General features: G+C 40.2%; 1 protein-coding gene across 2 annotated transcripts in view; it reads left to right on the top strand.

Annotated features, from left to right (window-relative positions):
- Positions 1-25,041, top strand: part of CNKSR3 (CNKSR family member 3) — an 83,276-nt gene that overhangs the window by 41,852 nt on the left and 16,383 nt on the right. For both annotated transcript variants that reach the window (XM_072995079.2, XM_072995083.2), the window contains 6 exons: positions 2,676-2,878; positions 7,924-8,011; positions 12,393-12,434; positions 17,998-18,117; positions 19,916-19,975; positions 24,042-24,110. In XM_072995079.2, the coding sequence (XP_072851180.2) occupies positions 2,676-2,878; positions 7,924-8,011; positions 12,393-12,434; positions 17,998-18,117; positions 19,916-19,975; positions 24,042-24,110 (582 nt within the window). The remainder of the gene's footprint in view (positions 1-2,675; positions 2,879-7,923; positions 8,012-12,392; positions 12,435-17,997; positions 18,118-19,915; positions 19,976-24,041; positions 24,111-25,041) is intronic.

Raw genomic sequence — 25,041 nt, forward strand, 5'->3', positions numbered from 1 at the left:
TCAGCAGTTCTCAGCAGGCCATCATTGGACAGTTCATTTGAACATAACAAACTGCAGTTTGCCAAACTAGGATTGCAAATCAGGATCAAAACGTAGATAGTTTCTTTACATGGCACTATCAGTAAAGAAATGGCATAGGAAGGGAGGAAGCGAAGGAGGTTATATATGCCCGAGCATATTATGTAAAATGGGATCTGTGCATGTCTCAGGTTGATGAAGTTGGATTGCTGCTTTCTGGCACTAGTTTCTCAATTCAAGAACATCTTTTGTTCTCTTTTCCATTTGTTTTAGTTGTGTTTTGATGTATTCAGGAAGGTCCATCTTGAACTTTGAGCTATGTAACTTTTGCAATGCTATTTTGGAGGTGATCTACAGTTTATTTAATTATGTTCAGACCAAACAGAACAAGAACTGAAGTAGAAGTGTATGATTGCCCATGTGTTTATGCCTGTCCACTGTCACTTGGTCTTTTGTAGTTGCCAATAAGATATATAATGTGAAGAGCAACACTTTAATTCCAACAAAGCAATAAACAGGTAGCTAAAAATTTAATTCATTTCCATAAAAATAAAAACAGATTTTAAAAAATCAGTTATGTTAAGGACCAGTTTGAAAAATCAGTTGGTATACAATGAAGTGTATGAAATGCAGATGTTCCTGTTAAGTTTTATACTCCTCAGTTTAAACTTGAGTCATGACCTGAACCAATGTCAAATATAATATTATAACCTACTTCTCTGTACATTATTGCTCTTTTTAAAGTAAGAAACATTTGAATCTATGCTGTTCGTTTATAATTATAAACATTGACAGGTTTCACTTTTTTATGCCACATACAGTGGTGCCTTGAATTACGAACTTTTTCTGTTCTGGAATGGTGTTCACTGGTCGAAATGCTTGTAAGTTGAAGCACCATTTCCCATTGAAATACATGGGAACGGGATTAATCCGTTCCAATACTACTACTACTACTACAATTATTAATATTAATAAACATTGAGCATAATAGCTGGGACTGAAAAAAAGTCACCAAAAGCAAACAATAACACAGCACAGAAACTTAACCCCCCTCAGCCAACACTCACCCTGCAAAACCCACCCAGAAGTTTCTAAAAAGCAAAAAGCAGCACCTTAGCAGGCACACCGATGCTTCCTCTGATGGCGCTCACTCCCTGGCGGATGGTGGCCAGTGACAGGCCCCGGCCGGCAGCATAGCGCAGCTGAGGCGGCAGTGGTGGGGCCAGTCATGGCATAGAAGGTCCTTACTCATGAGTAGACCCGCTCCAGGGATGGGCAGGGAGTGCACCAGCTTCCTGCACCCCGTGGTGATCCAGAGCTGCCCCCACCTCTCCTTCCTCCTCCTGCATTGCAGGAGTAAAAAAGTTCCCTGACCCCCTGCTCTAACTGTTGGGGTGAAAGAGCTACAAAGAAGCAGCCTCTTCTCCACCAACGGTTTGAATTTCCTGCCTTTCCCCCCTGCCTTTTTCTGTTCTTACACGAAGCTCTGCTTGCAAGTCGAAGCAAAATTTTGCGAGCGGAGCTGTTTGTAAGTCAAAATGTTCGTAGGTATGGGTGTTCATAAGTTGAGGCACCACTGTAAATGAATATTTATATATGTCTGTTAAGCAGTGTCATCATTATGTTCCCTCTCAGGGAGAAACCATTTCACCCAGTAATTTGAGCAACACTTTTGCCTCGTGTTTGACCGCAGTTCAGCACATCAAATAAGGAACTGGAGTTTGTGCTCTGTTTTGAAATAAATAGCCTTCCTCAATACACATACAAGCCTAGGAATTTTTACATTTGTGCAGTTTATGGAATGGTATGCATAGAAGGTTGCAGGTATCTCTAAAGGATGTGTTTATGTTGTGCACAATACTTGAGGTTAGTAGAAAACCTTTATTAATGGTAACACTGTATACTTTAATTTTTTTAGGAACTCAAAAATAGGACGTGTTGCTTAGAAAACCATATGTTAGAAAAAGTGGCCAGTTGGTTTTAAATCAGTTATTTTTAATTCACGTTTTTTTCTTGATGATTGCAAATGCCTGATCTAGAGTCCCTTATCATTCTGCCTTGACTATAAATGAGACTCAATGAATGCAAGTTTGACTATATAGCTGTGAAAGATTTTGGATTTTGGTATACATATATCGGGGTGTGGTTTGTCAGTTTAGGATTTTTGGTCATCCAACACATAGTGGAACTGGTTTTATTGGATTTGAGTGCTCATTGAAGATACACTAATATAATTAATCTTGGTGTGTAATCACGGTACATGGGAATCCCCTAACGTTGTTATAAAAAGCATTCAAAAGTTAGCACTCTGGGCCTCCCTCAATACAGCCAAGTTGGAATCAAAATAGATAAATGGTTGACCTCTTCTTCAGGCTCTTGAGCAAACTCAACAGTTTTCAGGAGGTTAATGATTTAAGGAAAGTAGTTAGTTCCCTGAGGAACTCAAAAACTTATAAAATATTGAATTTCAAGTGCATTCTGTGTCAGCTTATAAGCCCACAGTTGAAAAGCCCAGTGAATGTTCCCATAGAATTTAAGTTGAATACACATCTGTGGCACCTGGTAACTATCAGCACCTCCATGTGGTGGCCTGTCTCCTGCTTTGAAAGCTTTGAGATGATATTTTGCTCACTGAAAATTGCCAATCTTTTCTATAGAATTACGGCCTCGAAACAGACAACATGAAGAACCTGGTTCTTAAGTTAAGAGCTTCTTCCAACAATCTGCAAAATTACATCAGCAGCCGGAGGAAGAATTCCAATTACGATGGAAATACCTCACGTAAACCTCCCAATGAATTCCTTACTTCAGTGGTAGAGCTTATTGGTGCTGCTAAGGCTTTACTGACATGGCTGGACAGGTATGATATACTGTATATTTTTAAACACGGGGGGGGGGGGCGGAAAAGAGAGAGAAAGCAGTTCATTTATTCTGAGATTTATATTTGGGTTAGTAGTGGAATTTCTCTTTTTCCCAGCCTGCTCTACTCCAACACATGTCCTCTGGCCAAGGCAGACTTAAGAAGAAGGCAGTGTATATCCATTTGTCTTGCATGGTTTCTTTGAATTCTTCTCTCATAATTAAAATATCTTTCTTGCTTTTAAGAGGATATTCTTATATGCTACCCTAAGGATAGATTACAAAGAAGTATGGCACTTCATAAAATCATTCTAGAACCATATTACTTAAACAGCTAGACAACACTCAGTTTGTGAATGGCAGTGCAGTCTTATAATGTCTAGTCAGATGTAAGACCTAGTCAGATCATTGAGGCTAAATTCCAGGTAAGTGAGTATAGAATTGTGGCCTGAGTTTTCTGTGCTGAAAGAAGATGGGTGGTGAATGGCCAGTCAAGAAAAGTGCTTTGAGGCAAGGAGGATGTTTTTATTTTCTGGCTAACGTTGTTGATTATGCTGTGGTGACAGCTGCTGTGGAAGATGACAAGTATCTGAGCAGATAATGCCACAGTTTGAGAGCTGGCAATAAATACAAAACCTCTTATATTCTGACAGCTGTTCAGAGAGCTCTGCTCATGAGACAGGAAGTACAGAGGAGACACCATGAGGGAGAGATTGTGGGAATGACAATATGAAGTGGAGATCTGTAATGACTTTGTTCCTAACCTTGAGTTGAATCTGTTGCTTTGCAGTTTGTTGCATTTGTTTTTCTTCCATCCTTTTTTTTAACTATCTAATTAAAAACCAATTGGACAAGTTAACTTGTTTACAAAGCTGCTCTGTGTTGTGACCTGTTGTGGTTTACTTCCTTCCATTTGTCTCTCTAAAATTAGTAAAGAAGTGCTGACCATAAAGAAGCCTGCAATTATCCTTTTAACTGATGAACTAAACATTCCCCCCACCAAAAACAAACAAAAATGTATTAAAAAGGTATACCAGCTTTCTTTTTCTTGATGAAAGCAAACTATGGTAAAACACTGTTTAGCTTTCATCAGTGTATTTTTAAATAGCAGTTAGAAAAAAACTCTTAAGCACTAGCCAGAATCATATGGATCATTTACACAAGTGTAAGTGAAATGGTGTAAGTTTGGTTTGTACTCCTCATCTTCCAACTCATGAAACTGTTGTATGATGAGGAATATAAATAGTAACTCATTATGTAGCAGTAATTCACAGCTTTAAATTATCCCATTGTCATTACACCAATATAAAAAACCAATAAGATTCTGGCCATTTATTTCTTTGTTTAAGCTCAGGGTCCTCACTTTCTATAAATCTCAAGGAGGGATATGTAACTCTCTCTCCTGTGCTTTCTCCTAATGACTTGGTGAGTCTCATAGCTGGAAAGGCTATGAACCCTGTCTCTTCAATCATGGTCAAGTACTTTCAACCACCTAACCACAATACTCCTTATTTAGCTATTGCTTGCTTGAAAGGCCAGTGTGAGTACAGAGAGGCTATGAGGTGACACAACAATATTCAGAGGACTGGTGGCACCTCGTTCTACAAAGCTCCTTCTGATTGCTTATAGGAAAATGTCTTCTGCAAGTAGGCTAGTGGACATGTCTAATTTTCCTGCACAATTTAGAGTTCTGCACAGTCAGCTGACATAAATACAGCACGCTCCACACTGATTCCAGAGCTGGGGAAAATTACTGGTTTGCGACTTGACCTCCCAAAGTGCTTAAGCCAGCATGGTCCAGTGTAGTTTATATATGTATATTTCCGTATGATCTTGTGTAGACATTCACCCTGATTCCATAGGTGGCTGGGATGATGCCTCCCACCCCTATGCCAATGTAGTTAACACTTTGGAGCCATTTTGCACTTGGGTTGCACCTTCTTGTGAGCAGTGACTATGCAGGACTAATGAGCCTCTGAATATTGTTGCTTCCAACAACGTTCCAGAACAGCGTCAAAGAGTTTATTTTACAGTGTGTTAAAATTCAACTGAGGCAATTATTTGCTTATCATTGTGTACCCTTGTTATTCTGTGGGGCTGTCTATGAATGGTCATCAACAGTGACTCTTTTTTTTCCGGCAAACACAGCAGATTTTTGTGTACATTAAGTTTTATCCCTTGATCTCTTGGCCAAAAGATAAAGATCGTTTTTTTGTCTTTGGAGTAGCAAAAAGCTCATCATTGTTTACTTTCTCCCACGAGTTGTCCCAAGCTTTTTGCTACTGCGTGAGAAAGAACAGTGCTCCAACTGATGATATTGTTGAGAAGAAGGACAAAGAAAAACCCTTTCCCATCCTGATACCTATATTGGCCATGTATATAAACTGACAAATTCAGATTCTGCTTCCCTTTACTTTGTCCTGCAAGTGAATGGCTTTTTTGCATCATCTGTGGTGCTTGATAGACAAAGGTAAATGAGAACTTCAAGGATCCCTCTAGGAGAGAGATATTATCAGAGTTAGTACTGTAGTTATATTTTGGGATCGAAGTTATATAGAGCAGAGGGACCCTTACTGTACACTATAAATCTGTCACAGCTGAAATAGTCCTAAATGGTCACTTGCAAGTTGCCCAACAAGTGGCTATAATAATAGACTATAGTTGGGTGGACAACATACATGAGCTCTATTTTCTTCCCTGTTTTGCAGCTGGCTATGCCAAGCTTCTGTTCTTTTACATGCTTGAGGGGGTGAATACATTGCCCATTAAATGCCATTGGACTACAGCTCCTATAAGTCTTAGTCAGCATAGCCAGTGGTGAGATACCTTTTTCTTCATACAGACCACTGTATCTGTTCAGTCCTAACAGAGCTGTAACCCATCCAGATAAGAACTTGAGAAGCTATTAATCTTTCTTGGTCCATATGGTCAAACATCAGCGGGCAGAAAGCTCCCCAGAGCCTCATGTAGGCTGCTTTCACAAGTCCACCTAGACATGGGAAGGGTTCATCATGAAACCTGCATGTCAAGCATGTGTTCTGCTACTGAGTTGCAGTCTTTTCCCTGTTTGTTACTGAAATACCCACAAATGTGGAACCGTATATGGACACAGCCTGGAGAAGTGGGACTCCACCGTTTTTCTCTTCTAGATTTCCTTTACCTGTGGATTCCCCCAGCTCTGGATAAAATGCCCCAAACTCTAGATAAGATGTCCCCACTGACTTAAAAATATTAGGTGGCATGCAGTAGGAAACACTGCTGCCTGAGACACTGGAGAGTCACTGCTCAGCAGAGGACATAGGACTGGGCTAAATATACGAATAAGTTGACATCAAGCAATTTTGATATGTTGTGAAGATGGATGTAACATAGCTTGGAGAAGTTACTTTCTGTATTACAGCTCACAGAATCTCCCAGCCGTCCAGCCTAGCCAGTGTCGCAATTCTGGGAACGGTAGTGCAAAAACAAGCAAACAGTTGTGACTAACATTTCTAATGTCATCAATGTGCTAAAGGCTTTCTGTTCAAGGGTGCTGGGCAGGGTATTTCCCTCTCTGCCTTTCTTAGGGACAAGGGTCATTGGTGGGAGCTTGAAAGGGGAGAAGTTCTTAAAGCACACTTTTACACACTGGAAGTGGCATCTTGTACTAACCAGCTGTGTGGTTTGTATTTTTGCTTCTGCTGGTGGCACAGGCCCCCTCTGGAGTACAAGCATTAAAATAGTAATGTAATACTGCCATTAATATAATGCAAAGTTGTAGAAATATTAATGAAATCTAGCTTGTAGAGACCATGCTGAGGAACCCACCTTTGCCTTTTCCTTACTCTGTATAGGCACTCACTTGTGTCCCATAGCTGATTGGGAGAGGGTTCTACAAATGGGCTCGTCGGTGGCAATTCTCCTGCCCGCCTGCCCCAATGTTTCTTTGGAATATGCAGGGAATGGTCGTGCTGCCTTGATTTTTGTGAGGAGGATAATTTGTAAGAGAGCAGGGGAGAGCGAACCTCTTTCTGCAGTGTGAAACAAGAGACAGCTGCCTTCCTGACAAGGCCTGTGCTGTGGTTGGAGGATGGGGGGGGGACACATTATTGCCTGTTTTTCATGCTAATATGGTGGGGGGAGAGGAAAGAAGCTGCACAGGTCCTTCTCACTGTCTGTTCCTTCTGAAGTGACTGCACTCTGGAGGAGCCATCAAATGAGGGAAACAGATGCTCTTGCCTCTTTTCTTTATCTCCAAAGTCCCGGAAAGACAAAGAATGCTGACGCCCCGTCTTTGAGTGAGCTGTCCTTTCCTTCTGCAAGGGCTTCTGTCTTTTTTGTAAACCACTAACGTGGGGAATGTGTTTCATGTTTCAAACAAACTTTTGTTTTGCCCACCGCAGGGGCAGATTGAGCAACATTGGTAGTAGCTTTTGGTTCTCAGTGGGTTCATAGCAGCTTCCACTGAGTCCAGAAATTGAGACAGGTCCTGCCTCTGATAGGCAGAGGGCTTAGCCAAAGGTAGGTCTCACTGGCAACCAGAAAGAAGAATTGGCTAGTAGGAAAATGTTTTCATTCCTAGTTAAGGCATTAATATGGATTAAGCAGCCATGAAGAATTAGTGCTGACTAAGAAGATTGACAGTGATCATAGTCAGAACTTGGATTTTTAAAAAACTTTTTTTGGTCTATAACTTCCAGAAATCTCCTAGCCAAATAATAATAATAATAATAATAATAATAATAATAATAATAATAATAATAATAATAATAATAATAATAATAATAATAATAATAATAACAACAACAACAACAACAACAGCAACAACAGCAACAACAGCAGCAGCAACAGCAACAACAACAACAAACAACAAGGTTTCTGAGTTCCAATCGTACTTCATTAAATCCTGGTGAGCAAAATTGGTAGTGAAGGCTTCTGGGAGTTGTAGTCCAGGAACATTTGGGGATCCAATGTTGGGAACCACTAGTCTAGGCTAAGCTTGTGGCAATGTCTTCTGTTATGCAGCCCCTTTATTTCCTTGTTGGCACATTTCTTGTCTTATCACAGGACTCCATTTACTGGGATATCCGACTTTTCTGTGACAAAGAACAAAATAATTCAGCTGTGCTTAGATCTCACCACCACTGTTCAGAAGGTCAGTTAACATCTTTGTGTGCCTGTCTTTCCCCTTGCTCCTTCCACATTTCCAGAAATCAAGTGAAATGTTAGATGTGCAGAAGTAACTATAGTATCATTTTTACAATGTTTCTTAGTAACAGGAACAAATTGAAATCTTGGAGGATTTTGAGAGCCATTATAGCAAACAGGTGTGTGCAAGCTGCTGCCAGGTCTACTCACTTGAGTCCCACATAGCCCCTTTCCCCTCCAATGCTGTTTGCTTAAGAATTATTTCCCCAGTCTTCAGAAATGGTGATTGGATGGTCATCTGCCTAGGATGGTTTAGAATAGATGGAGTTTTCTGCACTGGCAGGAGCCGGATTAGATAATCTTCATGGTATCTTCATGATAGCTCTATAGTTCCGTGATTCTGTGAATTGTAGTGCCTGACTGTCACCTAGTTAGTTACTCTGGAGGTTTGCATGGTATCTTGATGGGCCAGATGTTATTAATATCTTGGCCCCATACAAGTCTTGTTAATCTTCCCTGGCTTTTCACACATAACATTCTCTTGGTTTGAATGTTCTTCTCATACACGGCTACGGTGTAACTGGGGCAGCTCTCCAAGTTGGGGATTGGAGGCCTCGTTTGGCGTGGCTCCATTCCTTCTTGGAGGACCGTCCCCAGAGAGTACAGCTTGTCGAGATGACTTCCACCCTGTGGATCTCACCAATGCTATTCAATATCTATATGAGGTTGCTGGGTGAGGTCATCCGGAGTTGTGGGGCCTGGTGCCATCAGTATGGTGATGACATCCAGGTCTACCTCTCCTTTTTTCCAACTGCAGTGGATGCTGTTCCAATCCTTGAACACTGCTTGGGGACCATACTGGGGTGGATGAGGGCAAATGGACTGATGGAAATCTTGCATGTGGGTAGCCCTGGCATCAGTCGGTTGGGAAACTCCCTCTCCTTTGGGGGAGTGACTTTTCCCACGAAGAGTGGGGTTTGCAGCTTGGGCATCTGCCTGTACCCGGATCTCAACATGGAGTTGCAGGTGACATCTGTGGTCAGGGCAGCCCATTCCCATCTCCGGAGGATTGCCCAGCTGTGTTCCTACCTAGACGCAAGGGTGCTCTTGATTCTGATTCATGCCCTCGTAATCTCAAGAATAGACTACTGGAATGTTCTCTACATGGGGCTACCCTTGAGGTTGATGACTTCAACTGGGACAAAATTTGATGGCCAGATTAATAATTGGGGTGAAGAAATTCCAGCATGTCTCCCCCACTCTGGCCGCCCTTCATTGGTTACCAGTTCATTTCTGCATCGACTTCAAGGTTATGATGATAACATTCAAAGCCCTAAATGGTTTAGGACCTTGGTACCTATTAGAAAGCCTGCTCCCAGCCAGATCTGTCCGTAATACCCATTCTTCACAGGCAGGGCGGTGGAGGGCCTTGACCCTGAAGGAGACCCGGATGGAAAGAACAAGAAATTGGGCCTTCTTGGCGGTCACCTGTGGAACAACCTGCCCATTGAGATCCGCCTGGCACCCTGGCTGGATGGGTTCAAACGAGCATTAAAGACTTGGCTCTTCTGCCAGGCTTTCCCTGATCATTAGGTTTTCATGATCTCTGCCCCCTTTTACCCCCTTTTGCCATCTTTTTCATCATCCTTTTTACCACCTTCATTGCCATCATTGCCATCTGTTTTAATTTACCCTGCTGGCTAATATATTTGTTCAATGCATGTATTATTTTATTTCTTAGTGTTTGATATTGTGCTGTTTTTCTTGTTGTTAGCTGCCCAAAGTGGCGTGGTTGCCAGATGGTGTGGGGTATTATTATTATTATTATTATTATTATTATTATTATTATTATTATTATTATTATTATTATTATTATTATTATTATTATTATTATTATTATTATTATTATTATTATTATTATTATTATTATTATTATTATTATTATTATTAATAATAATAATAATAATAATAATAATAATAATAATAATAATAATAATAATAATAATAATAATAATAATAATAATAATAATAATAATAATAATAATAATAATAATAATAATAATAATATGCTTTCATTATCCCTGCAACCACCCCCAGTATTACAGCTAACAGTGCTACCTATAGCATTATCTTTTTCTTAGGTCCTCTAGAACAGGATACATCATCTGAGATGGAAAAAATATTGGGAGTTGTAGTTTAGGGGAAGCTTCAGTCAGAACAATGAGGAGGGGAAGATCATTTTTTTCTAGCTTTTCCTATTACTGTAACTCCCTCCATTCAAGCTGTGGGTCACTGCAAAACAGTGTAGGGTGGTACACGGGGAGACAAAGTTGCCCCAAAACACACCTGTTGCCATTCTGTGAATGGAAGTCCCTGCCAGAACAAACTGAGTTCCATCATCAGAGTGACATCAAATTGATGCAACCCTTAAAAATCTACTATACAACCTAAGATAGAGCTTCATTTAGATTACTGCTTAGGTATGTCTTTTAAAGTACAGGGAACAATGTAATCTTCTAAATGGCCTTCTTTTAATTCAGTCATATTTACCTTTTGTTGAGTAAATAATAATTTGTTGCTCCCCCCCTCCCCGATAGTATATTTGGAGAATTTCAGATAGTATTTTGAAAAACACAGGCTTTAATGTTAGGGCACATTCTGGATCAAATGTTAGTACCTAATTTGCTAGTCTTTTGCAAGAAGGAGGAGTAGTTAATATTTTGGGTATGATACAGAATTCAACTTAAGCAACAGATTTTTTCCACCTCTTGCTTCCAGACACAGACTCTAGAATGCCCAGTACACAAAACAAATGTGATCGAGAATGGAATGGGACACTTTGCTGGATACAGCAATAGAACAAAGTATAAATTAGAATCCTCATCTACCCTGTGTCAGTTGAAGCATCTTATTTTCATTTAAGGTTCCCTTCAGTATAAGTCGTTGTTTTCTCAATTGAACACTGTGTCATTGGAAGGGAAAAGCTGTAGCTCACTGATAGAATACCTTTTCTGCACATCAAAATATTCTGGCTCAATCCCCAGCCTCTCCTGTTATGGCTGCAAAAAACTTCTTTCTCAAATCTTCAGGCAAAGATGAGGAACATGTCACCCTCAATATATTGTGAGCCCGAAGTTCCCACCCGCCCTATCCAGTATAGTCAGTGGTGAAGGATAAGTGGGAGTAGCAGTTCACCAGCATCTGGAGGGGAGTCACACATTTTCTTTCTCTGTGCCCTAGAGGGCTGCTGCTACTCCGTGAAGATGTTACTGGGCTAGATGGCCCACCGCTCTGACTCAGTGTCAGGCATCTTAGTGCTTTTTGTTTTGAAAAAAACTGTTTTGTGTTTGACCGGGTCACACGTGCAAGATAAGGTTTCACTTGTATTTTCTCCATGGCACAATCAGTTGTGGAACTGGAGAAGGTTTGTGCACACCCAGTTTGTGCAAAAGGGGCATTCAGTGGGTAGCAGCTATACTTTTAAAAACCAACCTCCGTGAAGGTAGTCTATTGCAAAACCGACAGAGAGTCAGTCTTGTGGCAGCTGAAGGACTAATACATTTTATTTGCTTAAGCCTCTGTGGACTGCAGATCACAGAGATCTGAGCCAAGTAAAACATTGTGGTCTTCCAAATGTACCAAGATGCTTCATTTTTATCAGTGGGGTTTTATTCTGCTTTGATATTATAATTGTGTTGAACTGTAGTCAGTTTCTGTGTTTTTATCAATACTCAATGTTTAATTTTGTTGGTGCTGAGCTTTGAATCCCAGTTTTGGTTAAAGAGTGGTATAGATCAACTAACTAAATAAGTGAGGGCAGTTTTCATTGAGTTATAGTTCTTGTACTTCCAATGCACTCAAAATGTTCAAATCAGAAAACGCTGACTTGTTCTGAAGAGAATTTTGAGCGAACTGAAGTCATTTTTGCCCATAAGAGATAGGTAGGAAGCTCTGACTTGTGCCTTGATCAATTTGCTGCATCTAACATTGCGTCCCATCAATAAAAGCCAGCGTAGTGCAGTGGCTAGAGGGATGGATTAGGATTGAGGGGACAAGGGTTTGAATTCCACTTGGCCGTGGAAACTTATTTTGGGGAGTGGCAGTGGTAAAACCACTCCTTAAGTACCTCATGTACCTCAAGGACCCTATTAGGGTTGGTGTAGGTTGCACACAACTTGACAGCACATAACACACAGTTACTCTGTGTGAAAATGAATGTTTCAGCATAGGGGACAACGTTCCCTGGGTTATCGTCAAAGCCATTTAAGGTTCCTTCATATATCTTTTACTTACTGGACAAACTGCCGTGTCAGAGTGTCAGTATGATGCTACATAGTATCTTCCAGCAATAGAATGTTTCTTTACTCTCTCTTTTTTTTAATCTTTAGGACTGTCCTGTAGCTGAAATGGAAGATAAAGTTCTTAGTGTAGTAAGTATGAAGATTTGTGTTAAACTTGTCCTTGAAATTGTTTGTCTTTGGGACACCTCTTTTCTTTGTTTTTGTTATGTGCCATCATGTCGCCTCCAACTAACGAGATCCTATGAGTGAGTGATATCCAAAATATTCTGTCTCCAACAGCTCTGCCCGGTTCCTGTAAACCCAAGCCTGTGGTTCCTTTCAGGGAGTCAGTCCATTTCATATTTGGTCTTCCTCCTTTCTTGCTGCCCTCACACTTTCCCAGAATTAATGTTTTCCCCTCCCCCAGAGAATCCTGTCTTCTCATGATGTGCCCAAAGTAGAACAGGCTCAGCTTCATCATTTTTGTTTTTTAGGACCCACTTGTTCATTTTTATGGCAGTCCAGGGTATCTTCAGAAATCCAGTACCATATTTCAAGTGAATGAGTACTCTTTTCTTTACTAAATTAAAAAGAATGATTGAAAACAGGTTTGTGTGCTTTAGAGCTCGAAAGGTATAGCAAGCAATGGGACTTCTGTGTGTTCCCCAGAGTTGTGAGAAACACAAACTCGCTGTTAGCTGATGCAGAAGCCCTGTTTAGACATTCAGCCTTCTTACAGAGAAGCCTCATTGTGACCAGACCTCCTGCTTTTTCAGGGTCTTGACTGCACAAAAGTTTTCACTCACATTCAGGTAGACACAGGACTCTCCCCACCCACCCACCCTCGCTGGTGAGACCTCAGTGCACAACATAGAAGGCTGTGGACTTAGCAGATGGGATGTTGTGGGTGGAACTTGTGTGCATGCCTGTGTTCCCTCCTTACTTTTAGACAAAGTATAAACATGTTGCTTCTTTAAAATGCAGTCTCCCAGAACACCTGAGACAATATGGCCATCAGTGGCTGTGCTGGCTGGGGATTCTTGGAGTTGTAGTCTCTCAGAGTAGCTTCTGCAAGGGGTTTCAGCCTGTACATGAAGTGCCCACATTAGCCAGGGAAGCATGGGAAACAGGAAAACATCTGAGGCTGCGTGTTCTGTGACAAAACAAATTATTGGTTTTTGTTTCTCTTCTGTTCTCTATCATTTCAGTAAAATATTGTTCTTTTTATTACTTACTGCAAAAGTAAGAAAACTATAAATTTTTGTTTTACTTGCCTAAGAAGTTACTGCTCATTCCTCATATTTCATTGCGTAGGTGAAGAGTTGATTTCAAAGTAGAAGTTGAGGAGACATACTCCTGGCACAAAAAAAAGTTAAACCGTATACACTCTCTCAATTTGAGCCATAAAGCTATCAGCAGGGCTATGAATGGACCTTGTTCTGATAAAAGGTGCATGGCACTTAATGTGATACCAAAAATCCTGTTTCCAATTCCATTTAGATTGAAAGGGGAGTTTCCCAAATATTTTTGTAGCAGCCTTGTGACTAGAAGAAGGATGTAGTGACATGCTTTTAATATTTTGCAATGGTTAATCATCGCTTCCTGCTTTTGACACAAATCAGGCTGTGTTCTTTGATAAGGCCTTCTGCCTGCTGATAGATGGATAGGAATGCACAATAGCTAAAAATACACCCAATCAAATATAGAATGCTTAACGAGCACACTCTATTATTTAAGAACAATTCTAGAGTACTCTCCATTTTTATTACTAATTGTGATTTCATTTTTCCATACTCTCTCTTATTTATTCTATTTATGCATAACAGTTACATTCATGCTTTTATTTTTCCCGTAGCATTGTTTTGAGAGTTTTTTTAAAAAAATTTCAACAAAGGTGTATATGTTTGTGTGCATGTGCATGTTAGCTGTTCTAAATGGGCATGTAAGCCATATTTGTAGAATTTAAGCCTGAGTTAATACGTCAGGAAGCATCATGCTTCCATATCACTGTTCCTCTAACCTTGGCTCTCCAGATGATATTGGATTCTGAAACTTCAGCCAGCATTGCCAATGGTTAAGGACTCTCAGAGATGCAGTTCCAGAAGGGACCCCATGTCTTTACGGATGGTGCTACTGCTGCCAAACCAATCCAGGAAGCTGCAGTTAGCGATACTTTCCCCATTATGATTTCCAAATTAATGGACAAATGGGTTAATGGCTTCTGTGGCAAGCCAGGATTTTAGAGGCCAGCTGTGGAAATCATGGCCTAAAGTAAGGATTTTGTCATTTGGATCAGGCTATTGAGTCAGGCTGCTGGTCTCATTCATCCCAGTACTGATTGGTCTTTTCTCCTCCTCTTTTTTTTTCTGGACAGTAGCCTTCTAAAGTTTCTGGGTGAGGCCGGGCTCTTGTATCACAGTCTTGATCCATACCATCCTGTTAAACAAGTTTTGTTGATGTGTGCCATCAAGTTGCTTCTGGTTTATAGTGAGCTTAATAGGGCTTTTTGAGATGTTCAAGATATGGTTTACCGCTGCCATCTTCTTGTGAGTTTTCATGGCAGAGCAGGAATTTGAACTCTGATCTCCAGAGTCCTAGCCTGGCATTCTGTCTACTACACTTTGCTGAGTCTAAACAAGAGGTAACAGAAGTGTTTCCAGGAGTCTTGTACAAGCATTATATATGCATTGCTGCTAAACTAGATGCCAGTTCTTTTTCCACCTGAGTATTTTATCCTCAAAGAGTTCAAGTGCCATGAGTGTCTACCATGATCCAAAGCCTGTTAAATTCTTGCCCTTTTCCATGAGACATGTTTTGTACTCTGTATGAATCTCGTATGAGATTCTTGGAATGACTCATTTACTGCAACTCTTTCCTGTGTAAGACAGGCTCAAATAAGTGTCATCCTAGATTTGGAATTAGGGTAACTTTTTTCCAAGTTTTGGAGGAGATGCTTTTGGACTTCCAGAATTGCCCAGCCGTGCTTGCTGAAGAATATTGGGAGTTGTAGTTAAACAAGTGTTAGCTTTCCTGTGGTCTGCGGTCCTCATATACTGATGTTTGGGTCACTAGAACTTGCCAGGTGTTGTGCAAGTTATCCTTTGAGGGATCCACCCAGTGTGTGTGATTCCAAATGGGAGGAAGGGATTATACATGTTGGTCAAAACACATCTGCATTTGCCCACACGATTGTCAGGTTTGAACAGTATGTGGTGCCAGGTGTTGACATTATCAAGACCTGATCCTGGCCTTTAGCATGCAGTGGGTGCTATCCTAGGCTGCCTGGGTCTAAACTAGAGCCTACATAGGAAGAATGCTAGGCTTTGAAAGGTGTGGGATTCCTCAGTTTGGGATTTTAGGGAGGTGACTCTTCCTTTCCTTTTACTGCAGTTTTCCGATAATGACCCCCTCTGCTCTGCTAGGCTGCTGTCTCACTTCTGAAGGTGGCAGTTGCTGCAGCAACAACTTCGGAGACAGATACCAGCAGGAAAATTGCTGCATGAGAAACTGTATAGCTGGGAGAATTTGTCTTTTTCAGAGTAAAACTCTTTGGGTCCTTTAGTCAATAGGATCTGTAACCCTAAAAGATATATTTCATAAACTCTGGAAATATGGGACTTCCTTCCCTTCAAGCTGGATTCAAATCAAACCCTTCTCATGTTTGTTGTGTTTTGGGGTTGCTTGTTTTAAGGTAGGCAGTCATATAGCAAACATATAACCTAACACTACCCATTTCCATTCTTATTCAAAGAGAGAGAGAGAAAGAGAATCTTACCATAATTCAAGGAACCCACATCAATACAAATCTTCAGATTTTCAGTCTTTCTCTACCTTTCACTTCTCAGCTTGCACTGTCCTACAGGTTCGAGGCTGATGCTGAACTGTGTGAATTATTCATTCATTTCATTCCAAACATGCATCTTTACTCTGAAATGACAACAGTGTGCCTGTGATCAGTTAAAAATGAGGCCAAACATAACCATTAAAATTTGTCCCATATAGACCAGTTTCACCCTAATAGTTTCACCTTTCAAGAGAAAGGTGTTTATATGCTTATGAAGAATGCTTAATGTATGAGCTGGTGCCTATTCCCAAATAGAACAAGAAGCCAACACATATAATGGGATAAGATGCTAATGATCCTCTCCATTTTAAAGGCAGGAGCATGCAACTAATTGGTCCCATCCAGTGTCGGTTGATTGTGGTGCACACATGCATGTCTTCTCCATAGATATTCACTCAACACCATCTCCCATTATCTCAGCAGGCCAAGTTCCTAACCCTTGCTCACTTGAGGTCCAGGAATTGTTGGATGGGGTGCTGGTGGTGGAGCTAAATGTCTGCAAGGGTCTCTGTGGGTCTCCAGCAATACATTACAGATAGTTTTATTAGAAAATTTAAGTGCTAAAAGATGTCTAGTAGTCAGTGAGGAGCTTTTCACACCTTCCTTAGTTTACAAATGATTTTCCTTTATTTTGTGGTTGATCATTGGGAGGTAGGCGTGAGCTTTGTTTGTAAGATTGATCATGCCAACACAACATGAAGGCCTGCCAGAATCATGTCTGTAGGACACTGAATGTGATTTTGACTTATAACAATGTACTATTTGTAGTGTACAATTTGTCCCTGAAGTTGCTCTTCCTAACAGTGACAGGGAAAAAAGTCTGGGAAGCAAGATCACATGAAAATGGGAGAGGATTTTACATCCATGGGTGTATCTCCATAATATGCACTAAAACTGACATTTCTCCATTGCTAGGAAAACAATGATTTCTGAAGTGGTTTTATGGGTGGATGGAGATTTTCCTTTCTACTCCCCCTCCCTCAGTGATCTCCATGGAGATCATTGTTTCTCTGCTGCCAGTAGCAATCTGACAACAAGAATTTCTGAACCTTGGAAGAGGCTCATTTTCCCCTTTCACACCCTCCAGTGGTCCTGCCTGAGAAAACTGTCCCTGTTGTATTCTTCGTAGCCAATGCTTCTGAAATAGGACCATAAAGAATACAGTATTTGGAAGTCCTGTGTAAAATGGCCCTGTTGAGGACTCACTTGTCCAAGGAGTAATTCTTGCCTAAATACAGTTACACAGGATTAAAAAAATAATAATTCCCATCAATTGCTCTATGGGGGTGCAAATAATCTCTGCACAAAGGTATTGTTTATCTTTGTGAAACAAAGCAGGCAACATACAGGAAGCACAGGAGGACCGGCTAATTGTTCAGAGAGATGCAGATAACTGACCTGATATTTCTAAACCTGAGAAACAAGGCAGCAGCTGTTATAATTCTGCCGAGTATGCGCAAAAATATTTTTTGCAAATGCAGGAGCTGTTGTCAATACAGAGCAGGCTAGAAATGTTTCACCACTCTTGTACATGAGAATAAGATAGTTGAGAATTCATATCCCTGATCGGAGTTGTAAACAAATGTTGCACCTAATAAAGTTTGTTAGAGATCCTGGGTCCGATTACAAAGGCATGAATTATGGCTGTAGGGTTTGATTTTGACACAAGGACCACAACTTTTCTAACCAGGGAGTTAATAGGATATATTCCTGGTAATTACTGCAGTCTATAAATCTGGCTATAGTAACAAACCAGGGATGGCTGTTTAAATCGTGCCTCCCCTCCCCACCAGCTTTGTTTCAGGGAGGACAGAGAATTTATGTACAGAAACAAGTATCACTGTAACTTGTGTCCATACTTTCTTCCAGTCAAAGGTTTTAAATGGAATTTGTGACAAGACAGTCCGCTCAGCAACAGATCCATTAATGAGCCAGGCAGCATGTCTTGAGGAGGTTCATTTAACCAATATCAAACCTGGGGAAGGCCTGGTAAGAATGCTTCTTTTTTCTCTTTTCTGAATTATTGCCAATTATCCTCCTTTCATCCTTTAAAGTGGCCTAGTTTTCATGTACTGAATGTAATTAAGCTGGGGTAAGAACAAGCACTTTGTGTTAAGCAGTTTGAATCTGCGGTCTGAAACACTGATAGCCATGTGAGGACAAGAGCTGCTGTTCTCTTCCTTGAAGGGAAGCAGGGAATTCCCTCTTGAAATACTTCAACTGCATTAAAAAAAGAAGGGAGAAATTGTTCCAGGGGAATTGAAACCTCAGAAAATTGCTAATATCATGTCAAATGTCAAGATCCATTTGGACAGACCATCTCATTGAGCTGAATAATGTCAGAATTAGGTAATACATAAAGTCTTCTGACAACTGCAGAAGGTTGAATGTTTCTGTCACTTCAGAAATAATAAATAGTGAGAAACTATAGCTTGTATGGATTTTGCATTGGCCAATATTCTATTGCTAGTTTCAACTAGTCTAGACTCATTGACTCAATGGGATTTACATTACCATTCAGCTATTTATTCAGTGGCTGAATGCCAATTGTGTAGTTGCACTGATAACTTGTGGAAGCAAATTGCCATAAGTGAAGAAATCTCTATAGACACTATCTGTTGTATATACAGTTGTGCAATTTGGCATTCAACATACTGTAGAAGTTTTACAATGATTTCTGAAATTAATGGCAATTTGCCTCCCAAGAGGTATGCTGTTTGCACAACTGTGCAACAAGATTGCAGCCAGTAAGTCTACTTTTACTTGGGACTAGCAGTAAGACACTAACCATTAATTGTAACAGGGTTGCTTAAGGCAGAAATTCTCAGCTAGTAGGCATACCAGTGGTTGAATACAGGTTTTGTCTTGGGTAGGATATGAGATTTGTAATAATATGAAGTTATGGAATGTTTAGCCTTATTTCTATTGTCATCATAACAATTCAGCTTGTTCCTACTTAAACCCTTGCATTTTATTTGTACTGTTCCAGTCAAGTGTATACTCAGTAATATTATTACCCTTTCCCACTGTTAATGGCACTATTATTTGTTTTGTTCACTCCCAATAATAATACTGCAATTTCATGACCTTAAAACTTGCCATAGCTTCTAAACATGTTTACCAAATATCTATAAACATAGCAATGTCCTTTTTGGAAAACCCAAGCTTTTTGAGGCTGTTATGTTGGGATCCAGGTTCTTTGACGGAGTAGTTTGTGAGACGTGAAAGGCTGAAAACCAGCAGCTTAAACTGTGTTCATGCGATAGATTTTTGAGAGGTATTACTGTTATTCTTGAAGGGATACTTGTTCATTTTATATATCCCATGAGATATACATGGATGTGCATGTATGAGAGGGCTTTAAGAATATAGAAGGGTGCTTTCTTGTATCCATGTCTTCACAGGTAGCTTTTTTGACCATTTGATGGAATATACAAACCCCTGGAGGATACTCTCCTCAGCTTGCCACACAAGAATTTTCTTTTTATGTCACTCAGGAATGAAATTGACTGGGTCAGAATTTGAACCAAAACTCATTCATTGAACCAAAACTCATCAAAACAGGGTGGGGTGTTTTCCCCCATCCCAAGATTTTTTTCCTTTTTCCCACTGACTCCTTCTGACTCCTTCACTTGTACAGTTAAACAAATGCTGGATTTGGACTGGTGCCAAGATGGCGTTGAGGGGAAATGGTTCTTCAGAAATAATTGTATGATCTTCTAGGTAATATTGTGGTGCACAGTAATTACTGATACACTTACTGTATCTTTTCAACTATCTGATTTAGGGAATGTATATAAAATCTACATACGACGGATTGCATGTTGTTACTGGAACAACAGAAAATGTAAGTTTTCTTTTCCTTTCTCCAAACAGAATGAGAACAAATCATTTTTTAAGCAAAATAGAACTCAAAGCATCAACTTGATTAAACACAGATTCCGAGCTTGTCATAAATTAGTTTATTTGGATTTGACAACATTATCATTAATTTAATATCCTTGATTGTGAAAACAGAGCATATGTGTATCTGATGGTATCAGCCTCATATCAACCCATTAGTTAACTTTGCAGCATGTAAATAAGGCAAGGATATTTCAGAATGCTCCTGCCATTTCAAATAACTGGAATTACCTGAACTATTGTTGAGCAAAGTGCTTATGATGCTTAGTCTAATAAATGCTGGTTGTGCAAATATGAGCTTCCATAATCTGTTGTGTCCTTTATGAAAGCAACAGCAGGATGTTTAGACAGGGAAGGGAATGTAAGATTCCACATACTTCCTGGAACAACACAGGTTTTCAAGATAACAGAAACAGACCTTTTTAGCAGTAAAGCTTCACAGGGGTTGAAGGAGGAAAGGACTTGGTGATGTTTTGCTGGCATTGAGAAAACAGTCAGAGGTGTCCTGTCAGTTAAAGGCTAGTGATATTTCTTCTCATTTGGAGGACAGTGACTTCACCTGGCAAAATAGATATGAAATTACGAATTTGCTCCTGCCCATGAAAATACAAAATCTTGAATACACTGAGATCCTAAAATGTGTCAATGACAGTAGTTTCAATCTTTATTAATGTGCTGTCAAGCTACTTCCAACTTACGGTGGCCCTATGACTGTAAGATCGCCAAAATGTCCTCTGCTCAACAGCCCTGCTGAACAGCCTTGCAAACTCAAGCCTGTGGTTTCCCTTAGGGAGGTAGTCCATCTCATATTTGATCTTCCTCTTTTCCAGCTGCCTTCAACTTTTTCAAACATTATTGTGCTTCCCATGATATGCCTCAAGTATTACAGCTCCCGTTTAGTCATTTTTGCTTCTAGAGAGTGTTCAGGCAAGATTTGGTCTGTAGTTGGACCTTTATTTTTTATCTGACCATAGTCCTGTTATGTGTCACATGGACCTGCACTTACAAGGTAAATGAGATATTTAAGGAGTGGTTTTACTAGTTCCCCACCTGCACACACCCCATGATTTTTTATGACTGAGAGGGGATTTAGACCCAGGCCTCCTGAGTACTAGTCCACCACTCTATCCACTACAACACCATGGGTGTAGACTTGGTCTACTGTTAACTTATTTGTCCTTTTGGAGAGCCATGTTCTCTTTAAAGTTCTGCCTCAACACCACAATTTAAATGATTTTTCCCCTCCTGTCCGCTTTCTCCACAGTTCAGTTTTTCACATCTGTACATAGTACAGTGGTGCCTTGCAAGACGGGCACTCTGTTTAACGATGAATCCGTATTACGACAAGGTTTTTGTCGACAACGTTTTGAATGGGGCAATTTTGCTGCACGATGATCGGTTCCCTGGTTCAGGAACCGATTTTCGCTTCCCGACGATCAAAACAGCTTTTGTTCCCTTTTGTTGTTCTATTTCTTTGCACTGATTATTGTAATAGTTTCTGTTGTCTTTATGCGATAGTTGGTCACCTTTTGCTTCTCATCTGTCATGAATAATTTTTAGAGTTTCATGAATCATCCATCTTGACTTCTCTGTCTCTCTTTTTTGACTACAGATTTTTTTTTCATTCTTTCCTGATAATATCTCTGGTCTGGTTTTCAGTTAATTGCCGTTTAGTAATGTAGCTTGTGGTTTTCAGATAATTGCAGTGTACTAATGTAGGGAGGCAGTGGAAGACAGGAGGGCCTGGTGTGTAAACATTCAGGAATATATCTGAATCATATTTTAGCACTTGGATTTATCTAGTGTTCTTCTTCAGCTTTATTCTGATTTTTGATGTTAGTAGTGCCCGGTCTATGAATGGCCTTGTTTTGCCAGAACCTGTTTTGAATGCAATCAGAATGACTGATCTCTGCTTGATAAAAGTTTCTGGGCTATCTTAAATTTGCCTTCATTTTGCTTTGATAGTGATATTTTTAAAAAATAAAGGTAATACTATTGACGTAAACAGTAAATCAGAAACTTTTACAGTGTTCATTTCCGATCTTGGAGAAGTCCATATCTCTCCAGAGGAGTAAGAGATCTAAATGTTCCAGTCTATCTCCTTTTCCTGCTTTGTAATGACTACCAGTGCCACCTGCCCAGATATAGAGAACACACATTTGCTTCACATTGCTACTCCTCATCTGCTCTCTGTCCATTTGCATCAGTAAAGGAAAGTCTGACGTGGCAGTTGTTAAAGCTCTGGGATTATTCAAAAGGATGGAGACGTGCTGGATTCCAGTCAGGTGACAGGATTTCCAATTTTTTTTAATGACTTGTGATTTCCTGTTTTTGGTGAGAATTCTCTGTCCGAATCAAACTTGTCAGGGCATTTTCCAAATGCTTGTGATGTAGTTGGAGGGCTGTATATTCAAAAACAGTAGTAACAGTAACACACAAGTTTCTTAGTCCTGAACGATATATACCTTGATGTTTGTAACCTGCATTTCATATGACCACAGGTATGGCTGTATATATGCAGAGGAGAGATGGGAAATAACTGCTTGTGGGGGAGTGTAATTCCCAGAATCCCATGGCAAGCACCACAGTAGCCGTGCTGGCTGTAGAATCCTGAGAGCTGTAATCCCAAAAAGCAATGTTTACCATCTTTTGACCCAACAGCATCATTGGCTCCTTTCTTTGGCGAAATTGTTATTTCTTTGCTATGGACAGCTCAATGTGGCTGGAGGTTCCCAGTCTTTCCCAACATCCTTCTTAATTTTTCTCATAGCTTTTTTTTCTTTTTTAAAGAAAGTGCTGCAAGTGTAGCATTGTGTTGGGATTCTGACACGGTACAAATGGAATGTCTTAGATCAGTCAGATGGTGGTGGGTGAGCAGTCTTTCCTAGGGAAGCTTTCCGTTCTCAGGTAGCCCAACGGGGATCATTCTGTCCTGCTTTGCACTTGATCAAGGAACAGGGGAAATGAGGCAATTGTTTCAGCTACATGAGTCAAGTGGATCAGTTTAGCACTCCTTCCCTCTCTGTTTCTCTGACACATACTGTCAGGCAGGTATCACTAGTTGTGACACAATGTTAGGGTAGCAGAGATTCTTCAAACCTTAGCTGCTGCATTGTGTCCTGTATTGGATTCAACAGAATGAATATTTTAGAAGCCAAACTGCTGTAGACAGCTAACATGCCACTTGTCTTTCGGGATGTCATTACTATGAAATTTTTAATGCCCTGCATTTTCAGTAAACATGAGTGATAGGTAGTATGTTTTCTGGGGTTCAAATAGCTCATTTCGGTAACTACAGTAGAGATACTGTGTTAAATTGCCATCTTTTTTGAGTAAGTAAACAGTAAAGAATATGTGAACTCAAATGACTCATGTGTATCCTAGTACATTTTCTTTAAAAATTGACATGGTGAATTGCAGCAGAAGTATCTAAACTCCATATTTTAAATTTGCTCTTGAAAAAGGATGGGGGAGATTCTTAAACCTTTGAAATATGACTGAGTCTTCACCCAGGTCTTGTCACACTAGTTGAGGAGAACTTTTGATCTTTTTAACAATCCCTTGTATATACTGTTTTGCTCTTGATTTGATCAGATTACTTTTGAGTATCCTCTTCAGCTTGTGCAGAGCATGAAGTGCCACATTCATGTGAGATGGTGCTTGCATGAGCATTGTCATTCCATGAAGAAAGCCCACTCTCCACTTGCCAACAGCAGTAGTTCTGCAAACAGCAGACTCCCGAATCCCACTTTGGGCAGGCTTTCCGCTTAGGAGAAGCTTGGTAGGATACTGGCCTTAGCCCTTGATTTCCCCTCTCCTGCCCCTGGAGTTCCATGTAATAGGTGAGCCCTGCTGACTTGCATTTGGCCTCATATAAATGTTTGGCATTTTCCTAATTACTGAATTTATAGTTGCACTGGCACGCAAATCTTGAAACAGGCTTTTTTGGGGGGGGGTAATTTTTAAGTGGTTAAGTAAATAAAATATGCATTTCTCTCTGTCCTCTGTAGTCTCCTGCTGATAGATCTCAGAAAATTCATGCTGGTGATGAAGTGATCCAGGTGAATCGCCAGACTGTGGTATGTAAACGGTATTTTGTGTTGTAGTTTATTTTATTTATTTATTTTTATTTATTTATTTATTTGATTTGTATCCCACCCATCTGGTCAAATAGACCAGTCTGAACGGCTTCCAATAAAAGGAACATATACAATAAATAATAATAATATTACAAACAGACTGACATATATGAGAATAAAGGAAATAATAAATAATGAAGATTAGGTATTGACAGGAGGGAAGGCCTGGACATACAACCATGTTTTTAATTGGCTCTTAAAAGTGCCCAGCATAGGGGCCGCCCGAATCGCCGGAGGAAGGTTATTTCAGAGGCGAGGAGCCACCGCCGAGAAGGCCCTATTTCGTGTTCATTCATTCCGGGCAAGGGTCCAAGGAGGAGGTGGTGGCTCGACAGCGATCAAGCACCCTGGCCACAGAATCAGGCGTGACAGGCTGAAAGGAATCAAGAGTCACCGGGCAAGATGGAGCACTGGACATCTCTGCTGGACTCACCGTATTCAAAAAAGGAGTTTTCTTGATATTCAGCTTAGCAGATTTCACAATATGAATGACTTCGAAGACAAATGTTTATCTTGATTTAACAGTGATATCCCTTTCAATTAAATTCTTGGTTTTTAATGGAGCATTCCTTACCATTCTGTGCATTCATCAGTAGCAATGCAAAATTATGTTTTAAAGACAGCTGAAGCAGGTGATTCTCATTGAATCCTTAAGCGTGAAGACAGTCATGAGAAATTTTACAGAGTTTGAGAATAGTCTGTCTATGAAGGTAATCACGCATACAGTTTCTTATGGGTTGCCAGTCATGTGCCCAGGCATGTAACCAATGACATGATTAAGCTGTGCAGTCAGGGAAAGACCAGCAGATTATGAACGGCCTGGAAAATAGGTAACATTGCTCACACTCATGCTTATGCTGAAATGATTTCA

Source organism: Pogona vitticeps, chromosome 1 (genome assembly GCF_051106095.1).
Source record: "Pogona vitticeps strain Pit_001003342236 chromosome 1, PviZW2.1, whole genome shotgun sequence".
Taxonomy (NCBI): domain Eukaryota; kingdom Metazoa; phylum Chordata; class Lepidosauria; order Squamata; family Agamidae; genus Pogona; species Pogona vitticeps.